The 23,426-nt window shown below is 39.7% G+C and overlaps 1 protein-coding gene across 2 annotated transcripts in view; it reads right to left on the bottom strand.

Moving 5' to 3' along the window:
• DDX46 (DEAD-box helicase 46) overlaps nt 1–23,426 on the bottom strand; it is a 67,920-nt gene that overhangs the window by 3,690 nt on the left and 40,804 nt on the right. The window contains exons 16-21 of one of the 2 annotated variants that reach the window (XM_008985057.5): nt 16,233–16,426; nt 12,825–12,962; nt 12,328–12,477; nt 8,146–8,322; nt 6,636–6,854; nt 5,549–5,693 (exon numbers count right to left, since the gene is read on the bottom strand). In XM_008985057.5, coding sequence (XP_008983305.1) covers nt 5,549–5,693; nt 6,636–6,854; nt 8,146–8,322; nt 12,328–12,477; nt 12,825–12,962; nt 16,233–16,426 — 1,023 coding nt within the window. The remainder of the gene's footprint in view (nt 1–5,548; nt 5,694–6,635; nt 6,855–8,145; nt 8,323–12,327; nt 12,478–12,824; nt 12,963–16,232; nt 16,427–23,426) is intronic. The other variant, XM_002744165.7, reaches the window with a different exon arrangement.

Below are 23,426 nucleotides of genomic sequence, written 5' to 3'. Positions count from 1 at the left end.
TTGCTTAGTATGAGTTGGTGTGAAGCTTGTTGATATTTTTGTGCAACTTTAAAAAGAAGGAAAACGACACTCTCACCTAGATCTAACTGGAAAATTAATTTTCATACTTTAGTCAGAGCCCAATTTGGACCAGTTTAAACTGTGACTTATGTAACTTCTTGTAATAGGTTACATATGTTTATAAGCAGCCATGAAAAAAAGGGCATTTCCTTTCATTGGTCCTAAAACAACTCCTGGCTGCTTTTAAGGGATTCTCCACTAGTAAAAAGAGAGGGTCACAGAATAGGCTATATAAATTATACAAGTTGACTAGGCATGTAAGACCTTCCTGTTCTCCTTCCCTTTGCCTGGTGGGAGGCCTGGAGCTGCTGAGCCTAACAGAGCCTCCAAGGAGCCAGCCAGGCAGTGGGGTCCCTCCAATTACAGAACTAGAAACAGATGACACTAGGCTCCCTCCCCACTAGCAACACCTGTTTTCATCCTGTTAGTGTTTAGTTGAGTTTGGAGTTTCAAAAACTAAATGATCGTTAAAAAAATAAACTACCTCTGAAAATTCTGAAAGCTTTAGATCATTTAAATTACCTAGTTCTTATTCAGTATCATATTTCTTTCTTTCTTTTTTTGAAACAAAGTTTTGCTCTTGTTATCCAGGCTGGAGTGCAGTGGTGCGATCCCAGCTCATTGCAACCTCTGCCTTCTGGTTTCAAGCAATTCTGCCTCAGCCTCCTGAGTAGCTAGGATTACAGGTGCATGCCACCACACCCGGCTAATTTTTGTATTTTTAGTAGAGGTGGGGTTTCACCATGTTGGCAAGGCTGGTCTTGAACTCCCGACCTTGTGATCCATCCACTTCGGCCTCCCAAAGTGCTGGGATTACAGGGGTGAGCCACCGCACCCAGTCAGTATCATTATATTTCTAGATTATTCTTAGAATTTGTTTTCAACAAAGCTGCCTTTTTACTGGGGAGACTTGCGTAATTATAAAAATTAGATGCTATTTTCTGAGTGTAAATTTACAGTGGAGACAAATGACCAAAACTGTTCTGTATGAAAGAAAAAGTACAAAGAAGCTGTGGAATCAGTGAATATCTCACTTCACATCACTTGGTAGTAAAGATGTGTTTTGATAAAGTTACATATAAATTGAAATTTGACATATTAATTATACCATACCAAGCAAACACTGCATTTAAATTAATAAATGAATTACAAAAAGAATCCTTTTTCAAAGCAAATAACAATGTCTCTGATTTATCTCTTTATAAGGTAAGCAGTTAAAATATTGATTTTGCTGAAATGATACCCATGTATTCAAGCAGAGAATAAAAACCTGACTTCATGTACGCCAAAGTTTTATCATCACATTCCTCTATCATTGTTTTCATCCTGCATGATCTAATTAACACAGCAGCAAAGACCTGTCCAGATCCAACTACAGAAATGTATCAGCTTAGTTTTCTCTGCTTGAAGACCCAGGGGTCAGCAATCCCCATTTCACTATGTAATAAGAAACAGTGTCACATGATTTAGAAACACACTGGGTCACTGGCAGACCAAAAGTATTTCAGGATACACAAAATGATGCCATCTTATAAAACCTGACTTGAAATAAATAGATCTAAGTCAGTTTCTCATAGTCACAAACGTGAAAAAAAAAGTGTTGTTTGCCTAGTTCTGGACACACATCCTTTGTATGCCATTTAAAAATATGTATAAAACTTACCATGACGCAATGGTAGAGTCGCAAAAATATGTAAAACATAAAAGCTGTATTTGAGTTTCGTCTTTGCCATAATTCACTATTAGTTCAAAAAGTCTAATAAAGTGACATCAGCAAAAATGGCAGAGCAACGAACTACACAAGCCTGTCCCTCCACAGAAAGAAGGAGTAAACTTGCAAAACCTGTCAAAATCAACTTTATTTGAGTTCTGGAAACTAACCAAAAGTTTACATCAACCAGACAAAAACTTACTCATGGGGGAAAAAAAAGTTGAATCTCAGTAACAGAGTATTTCATCAGCCTTTCAACTTACCTTGACACCATCTCTTCAACTCCCACCCACTCCCCACTCACAACTTTGAACAACCCACATTCCTGGTACCAAAATGAACCTTATTCTCAACAACAACAAAAAAGTAGTTGCTTGTTTTGACCTCATTGATGGCTCCCTGAAAGACAGACTCAAAGGGCTTACCTTTATCCCACCCAACTCAGAACTCTCCCAGGGCTGATACTAGAGAGGTCAGGAAAGTATTTGTCAAAATGCAAATGCAGTAGACATTATCCTTTGGAAAGGAATAATAGCTGGGGCAAAGGACAAACAAAAACTGTGAGAGAACAGGCTAGAGAATAAAATGCCTTGGGGAGTAAGGGCTTTGTAAAGCTCTCACATTCACTGGAATCTAAAAGGCCATGTGTACAACCAGGGCTGGGCACATGCTCAGAAAAGACCTGAGAAGGCCCTAAGCTCTCATCTCTGCTGACCTCAGACTGTGCAAACACAAAGCAAAAGCTAGACTTAATGACTAGCTGACATCAGTAGCCACACATGAAAAAGAATAGAGACTACTAAAACAACGGTTCAGAAATGTCACTGAACAACAATAAGCAGCAGGAACAAACAATAGGGAGTGGGGAAAAATCTGATTTCCAATTAACATGATAATATTCAAAATGTCCAGTTTTCAACAAAAAACTAAGAAGCAAGCAAAAAAAAAAAAAAAAAAACAAAAAACCAGAAACAAAACAAAACAAAAAAAGTATGACCTGATCACAGGAAAAAAATAAACAGAAACTGTCCCTAAAGAAATCAAGGTATTAGGCTGGGTGCAGTGGCTCACACCTGTAATCCAAGCACTTTGGAGGCCAAGGCGGGTGCATCACCTGAGGTCGGGAGCTCAAGACCAGCCTGACCAACACGGTGAAACCCCTTCTTTATAACAAAAAAAAAAAAAAAAGAAATCAAGGTATTAGACTTATTAGACTAAGATTTTAAATCAACTATTTTAAATACATGCAAATAGCTAAAGAAAGCCACAGATAAAGAACTAAAGAAAACCAGGACAATGATGTCCAATTAAATAGATAATATTATCAATAAAGAGATAGAAATAAAGAAACTTTGTCATGGAAATGAAAAATTCATTAAAAGAGTTCAGCAGCAGATTTGATGAGACCAAAGAAAGAATGACTAAGCTTGAAGGTAGGTCAACTGTAATCAAATCAGAGAATGCAGGAAAAAAATAAGTAATGAAGAAAAATGAATAAAGCTTAAGAGACCTGTAAGACATCATCAATTTCAACAACATATGCACAATGTGAGTTTCAGAGGAGATACAAAGGGGCAGAAAGAACAGCTGAAGAATTAACAAAAATCCCCAAATTTGATGAAAAATATGTATATATGCATACCCAAAAATCTAAAACAAAACCCAAAAACCCTCTAGGAGACCCACACAGAAGCACAAAATAAAACTATCAAAAGACATCAGTAGCCACACATGAAAAAGAATAGAGACTACTAAATTCTGGAAAAGCAACCTATCACTTATTACAAGGGATCCTCAATGAGATTAACATCAGATTTCTTTTCAGAATTCATGGAGGCCAGAAGGCAATGGAATGACATTCAAAGCACCAAAGGGAAAACAAAACAAAACTATCAAGCAAGAATTCTATGGCTAGAAAAGTATTCTTCCAAAATGAAGGCAAAAAAGAATTTTTTAAAGGTGAAATTGGCCAGGTGCGGTGGCTCACACCTGTAATACCAGCACTTTGGGAGGCCGAGGTGGGTGAATCACGAGGTCAGGAGATCGAGACCATCCCGGCCAGCATGGTGAAAGACCATCTCTACTAAAAATACAAAAAAAAAAAACAACCCAAATTGGTGGCATGCGCCTGTAGTCCCAGCTACTCAGGAAGCTGAGGCAAGAGAATTGCTTGAACCCGGGAGGCGGAGGTTGCAGTGAGCTGAGTTTGTGCCACTGCAATCCAGCCTGGCAAAAGAGAGAGACACTTGTCTCAACAACAACAACAACAACAACAAAAAAGATGTTAATTGCAATCCACTGGGTAACCACTAAGAAAATACCTGGCTAGGCGCAGTGGCTCATACCTGTAAGCCCAGCACTTTGGATGGCCAAGGTGGGTAGATGACCTGAGGTCAGGAGTTCAAGACCAGTCTGGCCAACATGGTGAAACCCCGTGTCTAATAAAAATACAAAAATTAGCCAGGTGTGGTGGTGTGCACCTGTAATCCCAGCTACTTGGGAGGCCAAGACAGGAGAACCGCTTGAACCCAGGAGGCAAAGGTTGCAGTGAGCCGAGATTGCGTCACTGCACTCCAGCTCTGGGCGACAGAGCAAGACTCAGTCTCAGGGAAAACAAAAAGTGTGACAGGGTATCCTACTATGCAACGGAGTAACACATCAGAAAAAATAAAATAGGCTGGGTGCATTGGCTCATGCCTGTAATCTTAACACTTTGGGAGGCTGAGCAGAGGCAGTTCACTTGAGCTCAGGAATTGAAAACCAGCCTGGGCAACATAACAAAACCCCTTCTCTACAAAAAATACAAAAAAATTAGCTAGGTGTGGTAACACGGCCCTGTAGTCTTAGTTGGAAGTGCTCAGGTAAGAGGATCACTTGAGCCCTGGAGGTTAAGGCTGAAGTGAGCTGAGACTGCACCACTGCACTCCAGCCTGAGTGAAAAAATAATTAAAAGTGGAAATTGCCTCTGGAATAAATTCATTCATAAATGTATGAAATAAAGTTAAGAACCGGCCAGGTATGATGGCTCACACCTGTAATCCCAGCACTTTGGGAGGCTGAGGCCGGTGGATTAAAGGTCAGGAGTTTGTGAGACCAGCCTGGCCAATATGGTAAAACCCCATCTCTACTAAAAATACAAAAATTAGCCAGGCATGGTGGCAGGCGCCTGCAGTCCCATCTACTCGGGAGGCTGAGGAAGAAAAATTGCTTGAACCTGGAAGGGAGAAGTTGCAGTGAGCCAAAATAGTGCCACAGCACTCCAGCCTGGGCAACAGAGCAAGACTCCATCTCAAAAAAAAAAAAAAAAGAAAAACCTGATTGCTGTTAGATAATGTAATAATGTATTATTTGTATCCATTAGATTATGGCGTTAATTGTCTACTTGTTATTTTGTTAAAGGTATAAACTTTCATGAGCATAATTTCACAGGCAATATTTGCCTAGATAAACATTCATTAAGTGGATTAATATAGTTGATTTACATTCCAACCTAAACTTAGGCCAGAATATACCTAAGCATAAAAAGGTCAGTCCTCAAAATGTTGTTTTAATTTTCAAATTTGATTTGTCAAAACTGAGTCTCACAAACAGATCATTTACTTTTACATACGTACTGAATTTCTAAATAAAGACCTCAAATGACATGAAATTTTTTTGTCAGAGGCGTTCCTTACTTTCAGTTCTCTCTAGAATTGACCTCACATTCTCTCTGTGTCTATTACATCTACATCAACCTTGATCTAAACTGAAGACTGAAACAGAACCAACAGCACATACTTTCAATTGCCAAGTAAATCTTCCGCTCGCCCTCCTTGGGTTCTTTGCCAGGAGGGAAATATGTTCCTCTGATTGTAATTGCAGCTTCAGAGTATTCACTGATTCTCTGTAGAGCTTCCTTAGAGGTAACTTTCCACCTAGCAGTCTAAAAGAAAAGGTAAGGAAAACAAAAATCACTTCACAACAAGACAAAAAAACCCAGGAGTGCTAACAAAGACTAGGCTGACTGATATCACATTATGGTCAATATATATATATATTTTTTGGAAACAGAGTTTCGCTCTTGTTGTTGAGGCAGTGAGATCTTGGTTCACCACAACCTACACCTCCAGGTTCAAGTGATTCTCCTGCCTCAGCCTCCCGAGTAGCAGGGATTACAGGCATGTGCCACCACGCTCAGCTATTTTTTTTTTTTTTTTTTGTAGAGACGGGGTTTCACCATGTTAGTCAGGCTGGTCTCGAACTCCCGACCTCAGGTGATCCATCCACCTCAGCCTCCCAAAGTGCTGGGATTACAAGTGTGAGCCACCGCGCTTTGCCCTATGGTCAATATTAAGATCATTCTTGGATAGGCGTGGTGGCATGATGTTGTGGCTCATTCCTGTAATCCCAGCACTCTGGGAGGCCAAGACAGGAAGATCACCTGAGGTCGGGAGTTCGAGACCAGCCTGAACAACATGGAGAAACCCCATCTCTACTAAAAATACAAAAAAAATTAGACTGGTGTTGTGGCACATGCCTGTAATCCCAGCTACTCGGGAGGCTGAGGCAGGAGAATCACTTGAATCCAGGAGGCAGAGGTTGAAGTGAGCCAAGATCACACCACTGCACTCCAGCCTGGGCAATAAGAGCGAAACTCCGTCTCAAAAAAACAAAAACAAAACAAAGATCATTATTAACACATACCTGCATAAGTTCATTTAGATCCTAAGGTACACTGAACATATTCATAAAAGTCAAATTTCTATTGTTACATCCTCCATTTAGGTAAAAAGTGAAGTAGCTATTAAAATATTCATGGGTTTTAAAGATGAGATTTTTGCTTTTTCTGCTTCACAATAAAAAAAGGTTTAAAACTGTTACTTGCCTGTGGGAAGTCATTGATCTCTAATTCTTCTTCATATCTCTTAAAAGATTCATTCTGTCCACCATCCTGTCTCTCTTCTTCTTGTTTCTCTAAAGGCACATAATTGAGCTTGGCATTGATCTTTTCAGCAAGTTGTTCTGCAATGGTTTTTGCAGACACCGTGGGAGCCAGAATGGTGCCACCTCTAAGAATTGCATTGGTGGCCTGTTGCATCACATCCTGTAGTTAGAGAAGACTTACAGTTAAATCTCAAATGAGGGCAGAGACAAGAGTAGGGAACCCACCACAAATTATTCTCTGAAAAGCTACTAACTTTTATGCAAGTTTAATAAATAAACACTTCTAATGCATAGCCCCACTGACATGTGATTTAGCAATACATAATTATAACATAGTTTAATGTTTTTCCCTGTGAATAAAAAAACTGGAAAATATTCAACTCTCTATTATATATTCTACTAGATCATAGAGATGCAGCTGATAATTAACTAACTCTTGATGTCAGATACAGTAAATATTTCCAGAATCATTTACATACTTGGTAACTCCTAGGAGTTTCCTCCAAATTTGAAAGTTTATACTACTACCATCACTGAGTTCCTTCCTCCCCATGACCCAACCCAGCATTAAAAATGTGATAATGACTGACTCAAAAGCTTCAAAATAACAAATACGCTTCCAAGAAAGAGGTATCATGAAATATGTAAAAATTACATTTCTCCATTTAAGCCCATGTTAATTTGAGTCATTTAACTAGGTGTTTGTACATCCAGGGAGTTGTATGCCCAATAACCCAATGAAAGCTTATAAAGAAACAGAATTATTCATACATCTTAACGGTTTTGTTAAGACCCATCAGAATACTACTCTATAAAACTACCTATGGCTAATAGTTAGAAAGTCTAGAACAGGCATAAAGTCCTCAGTTAATAGCACTAGAAAAATCATCCAAATACAATTATAAAAAAAAATCCTATGTTGAGAATGTTAAATTCTCACAAACTCAATGTCCAGGACAACTTGTTTACTTGTGCTCAACATAATCCTTGAAAAATAAAATCAAAGAACTTATTAAAAGTTTTAGCTTGGTGCAGTGCCTCACACCTGTACTCCCAGCACTTTGGGAGGCTGAGGTGAATGGATCACCTGAAGTCGGTAGTTCGAGACCAGCCTGACCAACATGGAGAAACCCCATTGCTACTAAAAATACAAAATTAGCTGGGTATGGTGACACATGCCTATAATCCCAGCTATTCGGGAGGCTGAGGCAGGAGAATCACTTGACCCCAGGAGGCAGAGGTTGTGGTGAGCCGAGATCATGCCATTGCACTCCAGCCTAGGCAACAAGAGCAAAACTCAGTCTCAAAAAAAAGAGTATTGACTGAGACTTGGAACAAATTACTTAATACCTGAGAGCACACCATTGTACTCCTGGCCTGGGCAACAAGAGCAATACTCTGTCTCAAAAAAAAAAAAATGTATTGACTGAGACTTGGAACAAATTACTTAATACCTGAGACTCGATGCCCAAATTCTTCTGAGCATTGATTCTAAGAGCCAATCTCTTAGCAATTTCTAATTTCTCAGCATTTCCTGCAGTTGGAGCAGGAACACTTGATGTTCCAGGGGCAGCCATATCCTTTACTCTCTTCTTTGAATTAAACATGCTTTCAATTTGCTCATCAATCTAGATCAAAAGCAAAAAAAGGACAAGTAAAAAAACTGAATTAGAAATACCAAATTAGGTTATTCTACAGAAATAAATAAGGAATGTTTCCACCAACAGGCTGGAAATATTTATGCAAATCCTACTACGTAGATCAATGGGAAAATATACCACCTATTTGTTAAAAGTCACATGTCTCATTTCAAATATCAGTTGTCTATGGTGGGAAAAAAAACAGAAACAGAGAAACAACACTGCATGAACCACTTCATCAGACTCCTGAGAGGCCCAGAAACTACATCCCTGTTCAATAAATGAGGAAACATGTGCTGTCAAGACAGAACAGCAAATATGATGCAGCTGAGTTGCCCCAGGGCTCAAGCCTTGAGACCAAATTATACTGCAATGAAAGAGGCTGGAAAAAGGGCTATAACTCAAGGTCAGTGGCCAACTAAAAATACAGTCAATAATTCTCAAGGGGAATAGTATAACACGTTCCTAAGGCAAAGCTCTCAAAACTCTTCCTAACCCATAAAATGCAATTGGATTTGCCTTGAAAACTGGGTAACTGAACCAGAAAAGGCTTATTCCCTTATTCCTTTGAATCAAGAAAGGAAATAAATGCAGGTTGTTTCCCCATCAAGGCAAGTGCAATGATGAAAGCTTTGTTTTGACAGAAGTCACATGAATGCTACTGCTATGTACATTTCTTTTTTAAAAAAATGCCTTTTGCCCAACAATGACTACTGATATCACTGACTATAGAAATACAAGCCCCTTCAGAAATTTACATTAGATTAATAAAGCTGTATCTTCTAGATCTCAAATGCACAGAAGTTTCTTTAGGGCTTAAAACTTAATTAGGTTAATTTACAAAAGTCTTTTACAGAAATAAAAACAGTCCATTTAACTTTTTGATTTTTTTGAAACAGGGTAGCCTCTAACTCCCAGGCTCAAGGGATCCTCACACCTCGGCCTCCCGAGTAGCTGGGACCACAGCATGCACTACCACGTCCAGCTAATTTTTAAAAAACTTTTCATAGAGACAAGGTCTCCTTGTCTAGGAGAGTATTGAGCTCCTGGGCTCAAGCTATCCTCTCACCTTGGCCGTCCAAAGTGTTGGGATTATAGGACATCACACCCAGCCTTAGATTCTTCCTAAAACATTCACTACCTATTAAGGGGTTTTAGTTATGGCCAGGCACAGTGGCTCACTCCTATAACCCCAGCACTTTGGGAGTCCAAGGCAGGAGTATTACCTGAGCCAGGAGTTTGAGACCAGTGTGGGCAACATGGCAAAATCTCATCTCTACAAAAAATATAAAAGTTAGCCAGGTATGGTGGCACACGCCTATAGTCCCAGATACTCAGAAGCCTAAGGTGGAGAATCACCTGAGCCCAGGAGGTTGAGGTTACAGTGAGCCAAGATCACACCATTGCACTCTAGCCTGACTGACAGAGAGACCTTGTCTCATAAAAAGAAAACAAAACAAAAAACCAACAGGGGGTCAGTTTATCAACTACTTTTAAAACTCAACATTTACCTGAGTAAAACTGTTTTAAATTAAATAGGATGCATGGTATTACAATCTGAACAAATTCATAAAATCAGGAATGGGGGAAGTATACAATGCTAGCTGATAGAGCTAAACTTACTTTTGATTTTATTCATGTTAAGTACTGTTCATTTTTCATAAAATTACATATTACTTTAACACCCAAAGAAACAATCACCATATTTTATCACGAGATTTCTTTTAAAAAATGTTAAAAGTACAGCAGTCTTCCCTTATTCACATGGAATATACTCCAAGAACCCCAGTGGATGCCTAAAAACACAAATAGTGTCACGCAGACATACATTGTTTTTTCCTATACATACATAACTATGATAAAGTTTAATTTATAAATTACGTACAATAAGAGACTAACAATAATAAAATAGGACAACTGTAACAATATACTGTAATAAAAGTTATATGAATGTGGTCTCTCTCTCTCAAAATACTGTAATAGTTTCAGACCGTGATTAACCTATGGCAACAAAAACCACAGATAAGGGGAAACTACCATAATATCGAGAAGTGACAGATGTTTTTAAAACATGGCTACAAATTCATAGTCTTTTTTCCTGAGTGTGGGCTGGATTTAAGGACTTCCTTCTAATACAATGGCTGGGCATGGTGGCTCATGTCTGTAATGCCATCACTTTGGTAGGCTGAGGCAAGAGAACCATTTGCGGCCAGGAGTATGAGACCAGCCTAGGCAATATAGTGAGACCTCCACTCTACATAAAAACATTTTTAAATATATATTAACAAGGCATGATGGTACACCTATAGTACCAACTATTCGGGAGGCTGAAGTGGGAAGACTGCTTGAACCCAGGAGGCAGAGGCTGCAGTGTGCTTAGTTTGCGCCACTGCACTCCAGCCTGGGTGACAGAGCCAGACTCTGTTTCCAAAACAAAACAAAAACCCACAAATAATAAAGTGGAAGTGACAGTGTGTAATTTCAGAGACTAGTCATAAAAAACACTAAAGCTTTCTCTTTGCTCTCTCTCCTGGATCGCTCACTGTGGGGAAAGCCAGCTGCCATGTGGATAAGGAGAGGCAAAGAGGTGAAAAACTGAGGCATCCAGTAAACATCAGAGTGAATGAGCCATCTTGGAAGCAGATCATCCAGCAACAGCCAAGCCTGCAGATGACTGCAATCTCATGACAGCCTAAGCCAGAACTACCTGGCTAAACTGCTGCTGATTTCCTGACCCTCAGGTACTATGATAATAAATGTGTATTGCTTTAACCTGCTAAGTTTTGATTTGTTTCATGGCAACAGATAAATTTAAAAATAACTTTACTGGCCAGGCGCAGCAGCTCACACCTATAATCCCAGCACTCTGGGAGGCCAAGGCAGGTAGATCACCTGAGGTCAGGAGTTTCAGACCAGCCTGGCTAACAGGGTGAAACCCTATCTCTACATCTCTATCTAAAAATGCAAAACCCCACCTCTACGTCTCTATCTAAAACTATAAAAATCAGCCAGGTGTGGTGGCAGGGGCACCTGTAATCCCAGCTACTCAGAAGGCTGAAGCAGGAGAATTGCTTGAACCCTGGAGATGGAGGATGCAGTGAGCCAAGATCATGCCACTGTACACAAGCCTGGGCAACAGAGCGAGATTCCGTCTCAAAAAATAAAATAAAAATAAAAATAAAAAAACAAATACTTTATTACATTTTGAGCTAGTATGGTATCCTAGAAATAAATGGTTTAGGGTTAATGGAACACCTGGGTTCCGGTCCTGACTCTGTGTATTCTACTATGGTCCTGGACCTAACATCTTTTCTTGGAGTCAATTTTCTGATGATAAGATCAGATTGAATTCCTGATTTCCAACCATGTTTTCTGAGCTTAAGTTTAGTGTGTTATGTCAAAAAATGTTCTGTGATCAGATACGCTGGGGAATTTCTGGGTTTAACTAACAAAGTTAAACAAGCTTCCTTACAGACTTTTCATATCCACAGCCGGGTGCGGTGGCTCACACATGTAATCCCAGTACTTTGGGAGGCCGAGAAGGGTGGATGGCTTGAGGTTGGGAGTTTGAGACCAACCTCACCAAGACAGTGAAACCCCGTCTCTACTGAAAATACAAAAATTAGACAGGTGTAGTGGTGGATGCCTGTAATCCCAGCTACTCAGGAGGCTGAGGCAAGAGAATTGCTTGAACCTGGGAAGTGGAGGTTATAGTGAGCTGAGATTACGCCACTGCACTCCAGGCTGGGTGACAGAGTGAGACTCCAGATCAAAAAAAATTTTTTTCACATCCTTTGATGTGCTAATGAGTGGTCTACATATCAAGAGGAGGAGTACTGGTATGTACTAGGCAGATTTTCCAAAACTATTCTAGAACCATCCTCTCCCAAAGAAGGTTTCCAATGATTAGTTATCTTGACAAGCATATGACAAGACCTCCAGTACAAAAGAAACAATCACTTCAATTAAGAATGAAAGAATAACCGAACTTACATCAACTGCAGCATCCTCATCATCTGAATCTTGCAGACCAAGAGCTGCTTTTTGTAACTTCTTCCTCTCATTAGCCAAAGCTTGTTCTGTTTCATCAAACTTGAATCCCTTACCAGAGAACCCACTACTCTTTTTAATTATTTTCCCTTCCTTTCAAAAACAGAAAACAAAGCAAGTTAATCTCATGGTAAAAAACTTTAATGTTTAGGAATTCATACTAATAAGATATTTTTCAAGGTGGTGTATGGCAGTGTAATAAACACTTCATCCAGCATGTAAGATAAACTAAGAGCTCTACATAGACATCACAAAATACTAAGTTCAAGCAAAAGACAGAATGGCTTTCACTTCTTTTCCCCTCTCTTAAGAGAGAAATAAAAATAGTCCTATCAAAATTTCCAAGTATTAAATATAAAAAAAGATTTCCAAGAATGAAATAATCAAGGTTTAGTCACATTAATGATTTCTAGAAGAGTAGTATGGGTTAAAAAACTCACAGCTTTCTGTTGATCTTTGAAATCACTCCACAGTTTCTCTAAATCAGGAGGCACTGCAGTCCCTGACAATTCAAGAGCTTTAATTATGTCACCAGCATAGCGAGCTTGATCTTCTGTGATAAAAGTATAAGCATAACCCTAATAAATGAAAAAGTGCAATTATTAGACACTAACAAGATGAATCATACCTACATCACAAGTAAGATAAAACCTGATCCACCTATTAAATCCTCAAGATTGACGACAACATTACTAAATAATTTTAAAAGAATTAATGGTTCAAAGTAAAATATCCAAGTTTAAAATTTTAAAATAACACAAGTAAACTAGAAAATTTCTAATTTCTTCATACAGAGGTAGAAATACATGCAACTGGCTGGACACAATGGCTCATGCCTGTAATCCCAACACTTTGGGAGGCCAAGGTGGGTGATCACTTGAGGTCAGGAGTTTGCAATCAACCTGACCAAAATGGTGAAACCCCATCTCTATTAAAAATACAAAAAAATTAGCTGGGTGTGGTGATGCATGCCTGTAATCCCAGCTACGTGGGTGGCTGAGGCAGGAGAATCACTTGAACCTGGGAGGTAGAGGTTATAGTGAGCCGAGATGGTACCAATACACTGCAGCCTGGGTAACAAGAGGAAAACTCTGTCAAGAAAGAAGAAAGAAAAGAAAAGAAAAGAAAGAAGAGAGGGGGGGAAGAGAGAGAGAGAGAGAGAGAGAGAGAGAGAGAGAGAGAGAGAGAGAGAGAGAGAAATGTATGCAATTTTACACAAATGCATAATTGCCTGGTCTTTTGCTTTTCCTTTCTTTTTTTGACATGGAGTCTTGCTCTATTGCCCAGGCTGGATTGCAGTGGCACAATCTCAGCTTACTGCAACCTCCGATTCCCAGGTTCAAGTGAATCTCCTGTCTCTGAGTAGCTGCAATTACAGGTGAACACCACATGCCTGGCTAATTTCTTTCTTTCTTTTTTTTTAAAGACATAGTTTCACTCTTCACTCTGTTTTTGCTACTGAGGAGGCTGAGGTGGTAAGACTGTTTGTGTCTGGGTGGCAGAGGTTGTGGTGGCACCATGCTCAGCTAACTTTCTGTACTTTTTGAATAGACAAGGTTTCACCATTTTGCTGGGGCTGGTCTTAAACTCCTGAGCTTAACCTATCCACCACCTTGGCCTCCCAAAGTGCTGGGATTACAAGCATGAGGCACTGTGCCTGGCCCATTTTCTTTAATATATTCTGTTTTTTTCTCTTTTTGCTTGCATTTACTTCCTCTGCTACCTACTACACCAGTCTCACCAAGTTAATGTCCTAGGACACAGCTATCCATATTTTTATTAAAGATCAATAAAAGGTATAAAAATGTGTGTGATACACATGTGGAAATATATGCCTGATTATATATACATAATAAATTGTTTGGTTGTTTGTTTGATTTTTATAGACAAGATTTTGCTGTCACTCAGGCTGGAGGTGCAGTAGCACAATTATAGCTTACTGCAGCTTTGAACTCATGGGCTCAAGAGATCTTGATTCAGCCTCCCAAGTAGCTGGACTACCCAGTTGAGTTGTTTTAATATACTTATTTTTGTGAGGTTTCTGCAAAAATGAGACCAGCCATACCACCCTTTTGGAATTCTCTAAAGCCAAAGGCTTCACATACTCCCAGCAACTTCTTGGTTCACACAAAAGACAGACCAGAGTTGGGAGTAGAAAAGTGGTTTGCTACCTTCACAAAACAATCTGACCTTGCTGGATGCAATAGCTGCCACTGGTAATCCCAGCACTTGGGGAGGCAGAGATGGAAAGATAACGTGAGCCCAGGAGTTTGAGGCCAGCCTGGGCAACACGGCAAGACCTTATCTCCACAAAATTTAAATCTCACCCAAATAGTCATCTGTTAAAAATTTTTAAAACACTGTTTAAGATTTTAATTCACAAATATCTAAATAGCCATCACCTTTGACCTATGGTGCTTTTGCACTGCCCCTGGTTACAAATATTTACATTTTTATAGCATTACGAACATATAATAACACACACGTACATAGAGAAGGAGAGACAAAGAGAATATGTGACAGAGCCCAAATAGTATACAATTTTTAGTACATGACCCTTTACTAAAAAAATTTCTTGACTCCTGATAGGTTAAAAGAATAAATACCATGCCAGGCGCAGTGGCTCACGCCTGTAATCCTAGTACTTTGGGAGGTCGAGGTAGGTGGATCACCTGAGGTCAGGGGTTCAAGACCAGCCTGGCCATCAGGGTGAAACCCCATCTTAAAAAAAAAATAAATAAATAAAAATAAATACCATTACTACTTATTAAATGTGTACAAGCAGGTGAACTAAATTCTATGTGCATGAATTTTTCTCATCTATAAAAGAGTAATATTATCTACCTAAAAGGAAGTTTTAAGAATAAAATGAGATTATACATGTAAAACACTTAAACAGTACCTGGCAGATAATACATTATCCATTAATGTAAGCTATGGCATATTAATACTATTTACTGCATTATTGTGCAATGTACAGAGTTAGAAAATTAAATAAATCAGAATCAATGACTCCAACAACAGAATAGTCTGCTACTTCTAGAAGAAATGAGTTAGACCTATACAATTTCTAGAATACAGGTGAGTCAAAAAGGCAAGTAACATATATATGTATGACTGATAGAGAAAGAGAGGAGTAGGAGAAATTGGTAGATGTGGAGATGGGTGTATTTTATGATCCATTTTTTAAAAAAAGATCCTTAAGTATAATCATTTATGCGTATGTGTATACAGATGGTCCCCGACTTACAATGATTCAATTTACGATTTTTCAACTTTACCATGCTGCAAAAGTGATACACATTCAGTAGAAACTGTACTTTGAATATTTACACAACCATTGTTTTTCATATCCAGTACAGTATTCAATAAATTACTTGAAATATTCAATACTTTATTATGAAATAGGCTTTGTATTAGATGATTAGGCCCAAGTTTAGGCTAATATAAGTGTTCTGAGCATGTTGAAAGTAGGCTAGGCTACTATGATGTTTAGTAGGTCAGGTGTATTAAATGCATCTTCGACTTACGACGGATTTATCAGGACACTGTAACCCCATCATGAATCAAGGAACATCTGTATAGAAATTTTTAGGCATGAGGGGAAAAACTAAAAGGGAACACAAACTGTTAACAGTATCTGCCTATAAAGAGCCGCTAGGTATCTGATAATCTGAACAATACTTAGAACTGTACATGTACATAAATTATGAACATCAACTACTCTTCACACTGTGTGGATTACAGATTTTCAAAATGTCTCCATAACTCATATTTACTCCCTAAAATACTAAAGAAACACCTGTATTTTAATATAATGGTGATCGATTATAACAAAATGATTTTACCTTGTTGCCTGCTCTTCCAGTCCGCCCTGCTCTGTGCACATAATCCTCATAATGATTGGGGCAGCTATAATTTACTACAAGAATCAGATGTTTCACATCTAGACCTCGGGCAGCAACAGAGGTAGCCACAAGAAGTTTGCAGGTCCCATTCTTAAAGTCATTTATGATGCTATCTCTGTCATATTGATCAATGCCTGCAAGTAAAAAGTTGTAAAACATGTCCAAATTACATTTCCCACTTCTTCTGACAAAGAAAGAATCTAAACTCAGAATAAGGAGCAAACTGACACATCCAACTCCTAAAATATAGAAAATAAAAGACTAGGAAAATTAATGGCAACATTAAAGGTTATTGCTATTAATTCATTTATGAATCTTTCAACTCTGATCTTGTATTGTCCCCTTTCTTCTATACACGGCTTATATTTGCAAAGGCCCAATATCAGAAACTAACTTAACCTGTTTGGGAGCCAAAGGGAGAAAAGGCAGAAACATTCAGCCTATATTATCAAGATTTAGATCTTTCTCTTTTCCCTGTAGGCTATTTAGAGCCTTGCTACTCAGTTTTGTCCAAGGACCAGAGCAGCATCACCTGGGCAGCCAATGCAGGTAGATCATGAGGTAAGGAGTTCAAGACCAACCTGGCCAACATGGTGAAACCCCATCTCTACTGAAAATACAAAAATTAGCCAGGCATGGTGGCATGTGCCTGTAATCCCAGCTACTCAGGAGGCTGAGGCAGGAGAATTGCTTGAACTCAGAAGGCGGAGGTTGCAGTGAACCAAGATCATGCCACTGCACTCCAGCCTAGGCAACCAGGCAAGACTATATATCTTGGAGAGAAAAAAAAAAAAAAAAGAAAAAAATGCAGAATGTAGGGTTATACTCCAAACTACTAAATTGAAATCTTAGTGATTTCAGTGATTATCACAGGCAAATTAAAGTTTGAGGAGTACTAGTTTAAATGTACCCAACTGGATCTCCCTTAAATAAGTGACCCAAAGAGGTTTAGTATTAATGATAAAACAGAGTATAAAATACCAAAAAGTTCTATTACAACATGCCCAGGCCACAAAATATTTCATGATGAGGTTTCCAGGAATTCTGGTAATAGAGAAGGAAATAAGATAAATTCTCAAAGCTTAAAACTCCTGCTTTCATGGGAGATTTCACAGAAAATCTGGGCTTAACATACAGACTGTTTAGCATATAAATATTTACCAATATTAATTTGTACTACTACCTACAATTTTAAATGCACTCTTCAAGGATTTAAATAAAGTATTTGAATCACTGTCAAAGAAAGCGGAATCTAACACTTTACAAAAAAAATCCCAGCCAGACAGTGGCTCACGCTTGTAATCCCAGCACTTTGGGATGCCAAGGTGGGTGGATCACTTGATGTCAGGAGCCTTGCCAACATTGTGAAACCCTGTCTCTACTAAAAATACAAAATTAGTTGGGCGTGGTAGCGTATGCCTGTAATCCCAGCTAGTCAGGAGGAAACTGAGGCACAAGAATCGCTAGAACCCGGGAGGCAGAGGTTGCAGTGAGCCAAAACCGCGCCACTGCACTTCAGTCTCGGCAACAATAGCGAAACTCTAACCCAAAAAGAAATTAATCAATTTGAAAGACAGAGGAGAAAAAAAGGTTGAAAAAGACTAAACAAAGCCTCAGTGATAGATGAGACAATATCAACAAGTCAAACATATATACAACTGAAGAGAATAAAGCAGGGAAAAAAAACCTGAAGAAATAACAACGAAGAATTTCCCAAATTCAGAACAGGACATAAATTTACAGATTCTAGAAGCTAAATAAACCCCACACAGAATAAATAAAAGTAATAGCAACCCTAGATATAGTCTCCATATGACCTAGCAATCCCATTCTTTGTTATCTACCCTAGAGAAATGAAAGCCGACATTCACACAAAACTTTTATTTGAATAATAGCAGCTCTATTCACAGTTACAAAAAAAACACCAACCAACCAAAATGTCCTTAAACAGATGAACGGATACACAAACAGTGATAAATCCATACAATGAATACTACTCAGTAATAAGAAAAAAAGAACTATAGGCCGGGCACCATGGCTCAGGCCTGTAATCTCAACACTCCGGAGTTTGGGGTGGGAGGATTACAAGAGTTCGAGATCAGCCTGGGCAACATAGTGAAATCCCGTCTCCACAAAAATATAAAAAAATTAGTTGGGCATGGTGGCACATGCCTGTAGTCCCAGCTACTCAGGAGGCTGAGGTGGGAGCAGTGCTTGAGCCTGGGAGGTGGAGGCTGCAGTGAGCCAAGCTGAGATAGCACCACTGCACTCCAGCCTGGGAAACAGAGAAAAACTATCTCCAGGGGGAAAAAAAAAAAAAAAAGAATGAACTATGCAAGAACTTGGATGCATATCAAAATCATTAAGCTGAGTAAAAAAGCCAACCCAAAAAGTTACAAAATGTAAGATTCCATTTGTAAACTTTTTTCCTTTGAGACAGGGTCTCACTCTGTCTCCAAGGTTAGAGTACAGTGGCACAATCTCGGCTCACTGCAACCTCCGCCTCCCAGGCTCAAACAATCCTCCCTCCCACCTCAGCCTCCTGAGTAGCTAGGAGACTAATTTTTTATAGTTATTAAAATTTTTTAGAGATGGGGGTCTTGCTATGCTGCCCAGGCTGGTCTCAAACTCCCAGACTCAAGCAATCTGCCCACCTTGGCCTCCCAAAGTGCTGGCTGTAACTCCAGCACTCTGAAAGGCTAAGGTGAATAGATCATCTGAGATCAGGAGTTCAAGACCACCTTGACCAACCTGGTGAAACCCTGTCTCTACTAAAAACACAAAAATTAGCTGGATGTGGTGGTGCATGCCTGTAATCCCAGCTACTGGGGAGGCTGAGGCAGGAGAATCACTTGAACCTAAGAGGGAGAGAGGTTGCAGTGAGCAAAGACTGCACCATTGCACTATAGCCTGGGCAACAAGAACAAAATTCTGTCTTAGAAAGAAAAGAGAAAAGAAAAGAAAAAAGAACAAGAACAAGAACACATGAGTGGTTGTCAGGGGTTATGGATGGGGAAAGGTACCTTTATAATTTATTACCTTTATAGAGATGCATGAGGGAGATTTTTAGGAAATGATGGAACTGTTCTGTAACCTGATTATGGTGTGGGATGTGGCTAAAGCAACCAAAATACTGGAAGCAGTCCCCACCCCCAGGGTCCAACAGAAATGACTAAACTGGAGGTGGGTGCTGCTTCCAGATGGTGAAATCCCATCTCTACTGAAAATACAAAAATTAGTCAGGTGTGGTGGTACATGCCTGTAGTCCTAGCTACTCAGGAGGCTGAGGCAGGTGAATCACTTGAACCTAGGAGGTGGAGGTTGCAGTTAGCTGTTAACCCTCTGCTACACTTCAGCCTGGGTGACAGAGCAAGACTTCATATCAAAAAAAAAAAAAAAAGTGGTCAACTCTGGAGGGGTAGGGACAGAGATAAACTGAGGGAAATTTCTGAGATGGAGTCTCACTGTTGCCCAGATTAACCTCAAACTCCTAGACTCAAACAATCCTTCCATCTCAGTCTCCTGAGTAGCTGAGACTACAGGCATGCAACACTGTGCCCAGATTAGGGTTGTATCTTAATAGTGTTTAGGTTTCACAGCTTATATGTATTTGTGAAAACTCATCTGTGTACATTTCACTAGTTTATCTACAAGATGTTTTTCTTTCTTGAGACAGTGTCTCACTTTTGTTGCCCAGGTCAGAGTGCAACAGTGCAATCTCCACTTACTACAACCTCCACCTTCCAGGATTAAGTGATTCTCCAGCCTCAGCCTCCAGAGTAGCTGGGATTACAGGCAGCTGCCACTAGATCTGGCTAATTTTTTATGTTTTTAGTAGAGATGTTGGCCAGGCTGGTCTCAAACTCCTGAGCTCAAATGATCCACCCACCTTGGCCTCCCAAAGTGCTGAGATTACAAGCATGAGCCACCTCGCCCAGACAACTTTTTTTTTTTTTTTTTTTGAGAAGGAGTTTTGCTCTTGTAACCCAGGCTGGAGTGCAACGGAGTGATCTCGGCTCACTGCAACCTCCACCTCCTGGGTTCAGGCAATTCTCCTGCCTCGGCCTCCTGAGTAACTGGGATTACAGGCATGAGCCACCATGCCCAGCTAATTTTTTGTATTTCTAGTAGAGACAGGGTTTCACCATGTTGACCAGGATGGTCTCGATCTCTTGACCTTGTGATCCACCCGCCTCGGCCTCCCAAAATGCTGGGATTACAGGCGTGAGCTACCGTGCCCAGCTTTTTTTTTTTTTAATATTCACAAATTTTGCTGTAGTCCCAGCTACTTAGGAGGCTGAGGAGGGACAATTCCAAGAGCCCAGGAGTTCAAGACCACGCTGGGCAGCACAGGGAAACTCTGTGTCAGAAAAAAAAAAAAATGAAACAAGTTTTGAACTAGTGTTAATGATATGCATATTGACATGAAATGTGATAACCTGCTCTCCAATTTATTTAAAATGTGTGAAAAACTAAGAAAAATTGATGTGTGGGTAGAGAATGAATAGTAGCTAAAAAAAGGATAAACAAATATAGTCATCCCTCAGTATCCTCAGGGGATTGGTTCCAGGACCTCTGGCAGATACCAAAATCCTAGGATGCTCAAGTCCCTTATATAAAATGGCATACTATGCCCATATCATCTATATCCTCCTGAAAACTTTAAAAAAATCTCTAAATTACTTAAAACCTCCTATTACAATGTAAATAATATGTATTAATAAATAGTTTGCATACTACATTATTTAGGCAATAATGACAAGAAGAATAGATTTTCTGTATGTTCAGGACAAATATTTTTCCAAATATTTTCAATCTGCAGTCTACGGACATAAAGGGCTGACTATATATACATACAATGGAATATTATTCAGCCTTACAAAGGAAATCTGACAAATGCTACAACACAGACGAACCTTGAAAGCATTTTGCTAAGCGAAAAGGGCAAGTCACAAAAAGACAGAATGTATGATTCTAATTAAAGGAGGTACCCAGAATAGACAAATACATAGAGACAGAAAGTAGAATAGAGGTTATAAGCAACTGCTCAGGGGTGGGGGTGGGGGGGAAAGACTAGTTGCTTAAAACAGTACAGTTTCTATTCAGGGTGATTAAAATGTTCTAGAAATAGACAGTAGCGAAGCATTGTGAATGTACTTAATGTCACTGAATTATATACATAAAATGGTACAGTCTAAGGCCAGGCATGGTAATTCATGCCTGTAATCCCAGCACTGCGGGAGGCCAAGACAGACGGATCATCTGAGGTCAGGAGTTCAAGAACAGCTTGGCCAGCATGGCGAAACTCCGCCTCTACTAAAAAATACAAAAAAATAAGTCAGGCATGGTGGCATGCACCCACAGTCACAGGTATTCAGGAGGCTGAGACACAAGAATTGCTTGAACCCAGGAGGTAGGAGGCAGAGGTTGCATCAAGCTGAGATTGCACCACTGCACTCCAGCCTGGGTGGCAGAGCAAGACTCTGTCTGAAAAAAAGTAGGAGGGGGGAGGGGAGTGGGACTTTCTATGTAGTGAGTATTTACCAAAAAAAAAAAAAAAATCATTTTCAAACATTAAAAGTTAACCAAACACAAATCTTCAAAGTCTCTTTAATTTTATCCCAAATGAAGTCTGCTGGAAGTAGACGGTATTTCAAAGATGACAACAAAGTATGTCCTGTTCCACATGCTTTTCTGTGTAGGGGATGACACTCTCTCATCAATAGGTGACATCTATACTTCCATCCCTTTGAATCTGGGACAGTTTGGTAGCCAACCTATTGTATATGGTAGAAATGAAGGCTCTGCCAATTCCAGTATCATCCTTACCTGGCTGGCCAGCTTCTGGTTCTTTCCTCTTGGCCAAGCAGCCTCATAGAGAAGCCCACAGGGCCTGTGACCAAGGCCTAACTGAGCTCCCAGTCAAGAGCCAGCATCAATTTGCCAGCCACATAAAATGAAGTAAATTGGTAGGTGATGCCCAGCTCTACTGTGTCCCAGCAGGTATAGCATAAAACAGAGACGAGATGTGCATGGTGAGCTCTGCCCAAATTGAAGATTCATAAGCAACCTAAGTAACTATTGCCGCTAAATTTTGGAGTGATTCATTACTAAGCTAGTCAGAACACTTAGCAAATGAGAATAATTCTAACTATATCTATTCCATTTGTTTTGTGGGTTTTTTTTTTTTTTTTTTTTTTAAGACAGAGTCTCACTCTGTTACCCAGGCTGGAGTGCAATGGCACAATCTCGGCTCAGGCAATTCTCCGCCTCAGCCTCCTGAGTAGCTGGGATTACAGGCACATGCCACCATGCCCAGCTAATTTTTATATATTTTTTTGTTTTTTGAGATGGAGTTTCGCTCTTGTTACCCAGGCTGGAGTGCAATGGCACGATCTCGGCTCACCGCAACCTCCGCCTCCTGAGTTCAGGCAATTCTCCTGCCTCAGCCTCCTGAGTAGCCGGGATTACAGGCATGCGCCACCATGCCCAGCTAATTTTTTGTATTTTAGTAGAGACGGGGTTTCACCATGTTGACCAGGTTGGTCTCGATCTCTCGACCTCTTGATCCACCCGCCTCGGCCTCCCAAAGTGCTGGGATTACAGGCTTGAGCCACCGCGCCCGGCCAATTTTTATATTTTTAGTAAAGACAGGGTTTTGCCATGTGGCCAGACTGGTCTCGAACTCCTGACCTCAGGTAATCTGCCCGCTTCGGCCCATTACAGGCGTGAGTCACTGCTCCAGGTCTGTGATTTGTGTTCTAGTTCCACACATATGTAACAATAGCAGTAGCACAAGAAATTAAAATGTTACTTTGAGATTTCAGTAAAAGCTCCTTAAAGTGAATCATGAAAACCTACAGATAGCATGAGCAATGGAAAGGGTATAACACATAGAAAAGTTACATATAATTCCTCCATAGTTAATAAAGGGTGATAGAATTTGGTCAAACCAATGTATGCCTGTATGATTTTCTTTCTCTTAGATGAGGCAAAAATTATACCTACTCCCACAGAGCACAGTTGAGTAAGAACTGATATAAAATTTAGTTCTGAACTATAGAGAACAAAGTATCATTTAGAACACAGCACAATGCTTGTCAAGTACTAAATAGATATTTTATGTGTGAATCA

Source organism: Callithrix jacchus, chromosome 2 (assembly GCF_049354715.1).
Source record: "Callithrix jacchus isolate 240 chromosome 2, calJac240_pri, whole genome shotgun sequence".
Taxonomy (NCBI): Eukaryota; Metazoa; Chordata; class Mammalia; order Primates; family Cebidae; genus Callithrix; species Callithrix jacchus.
The sequence above is the reverse complement of the archived record's forward strand: the minus strand, read 5'-3'. Positions and strand labels throughout refer to the sequence as shown.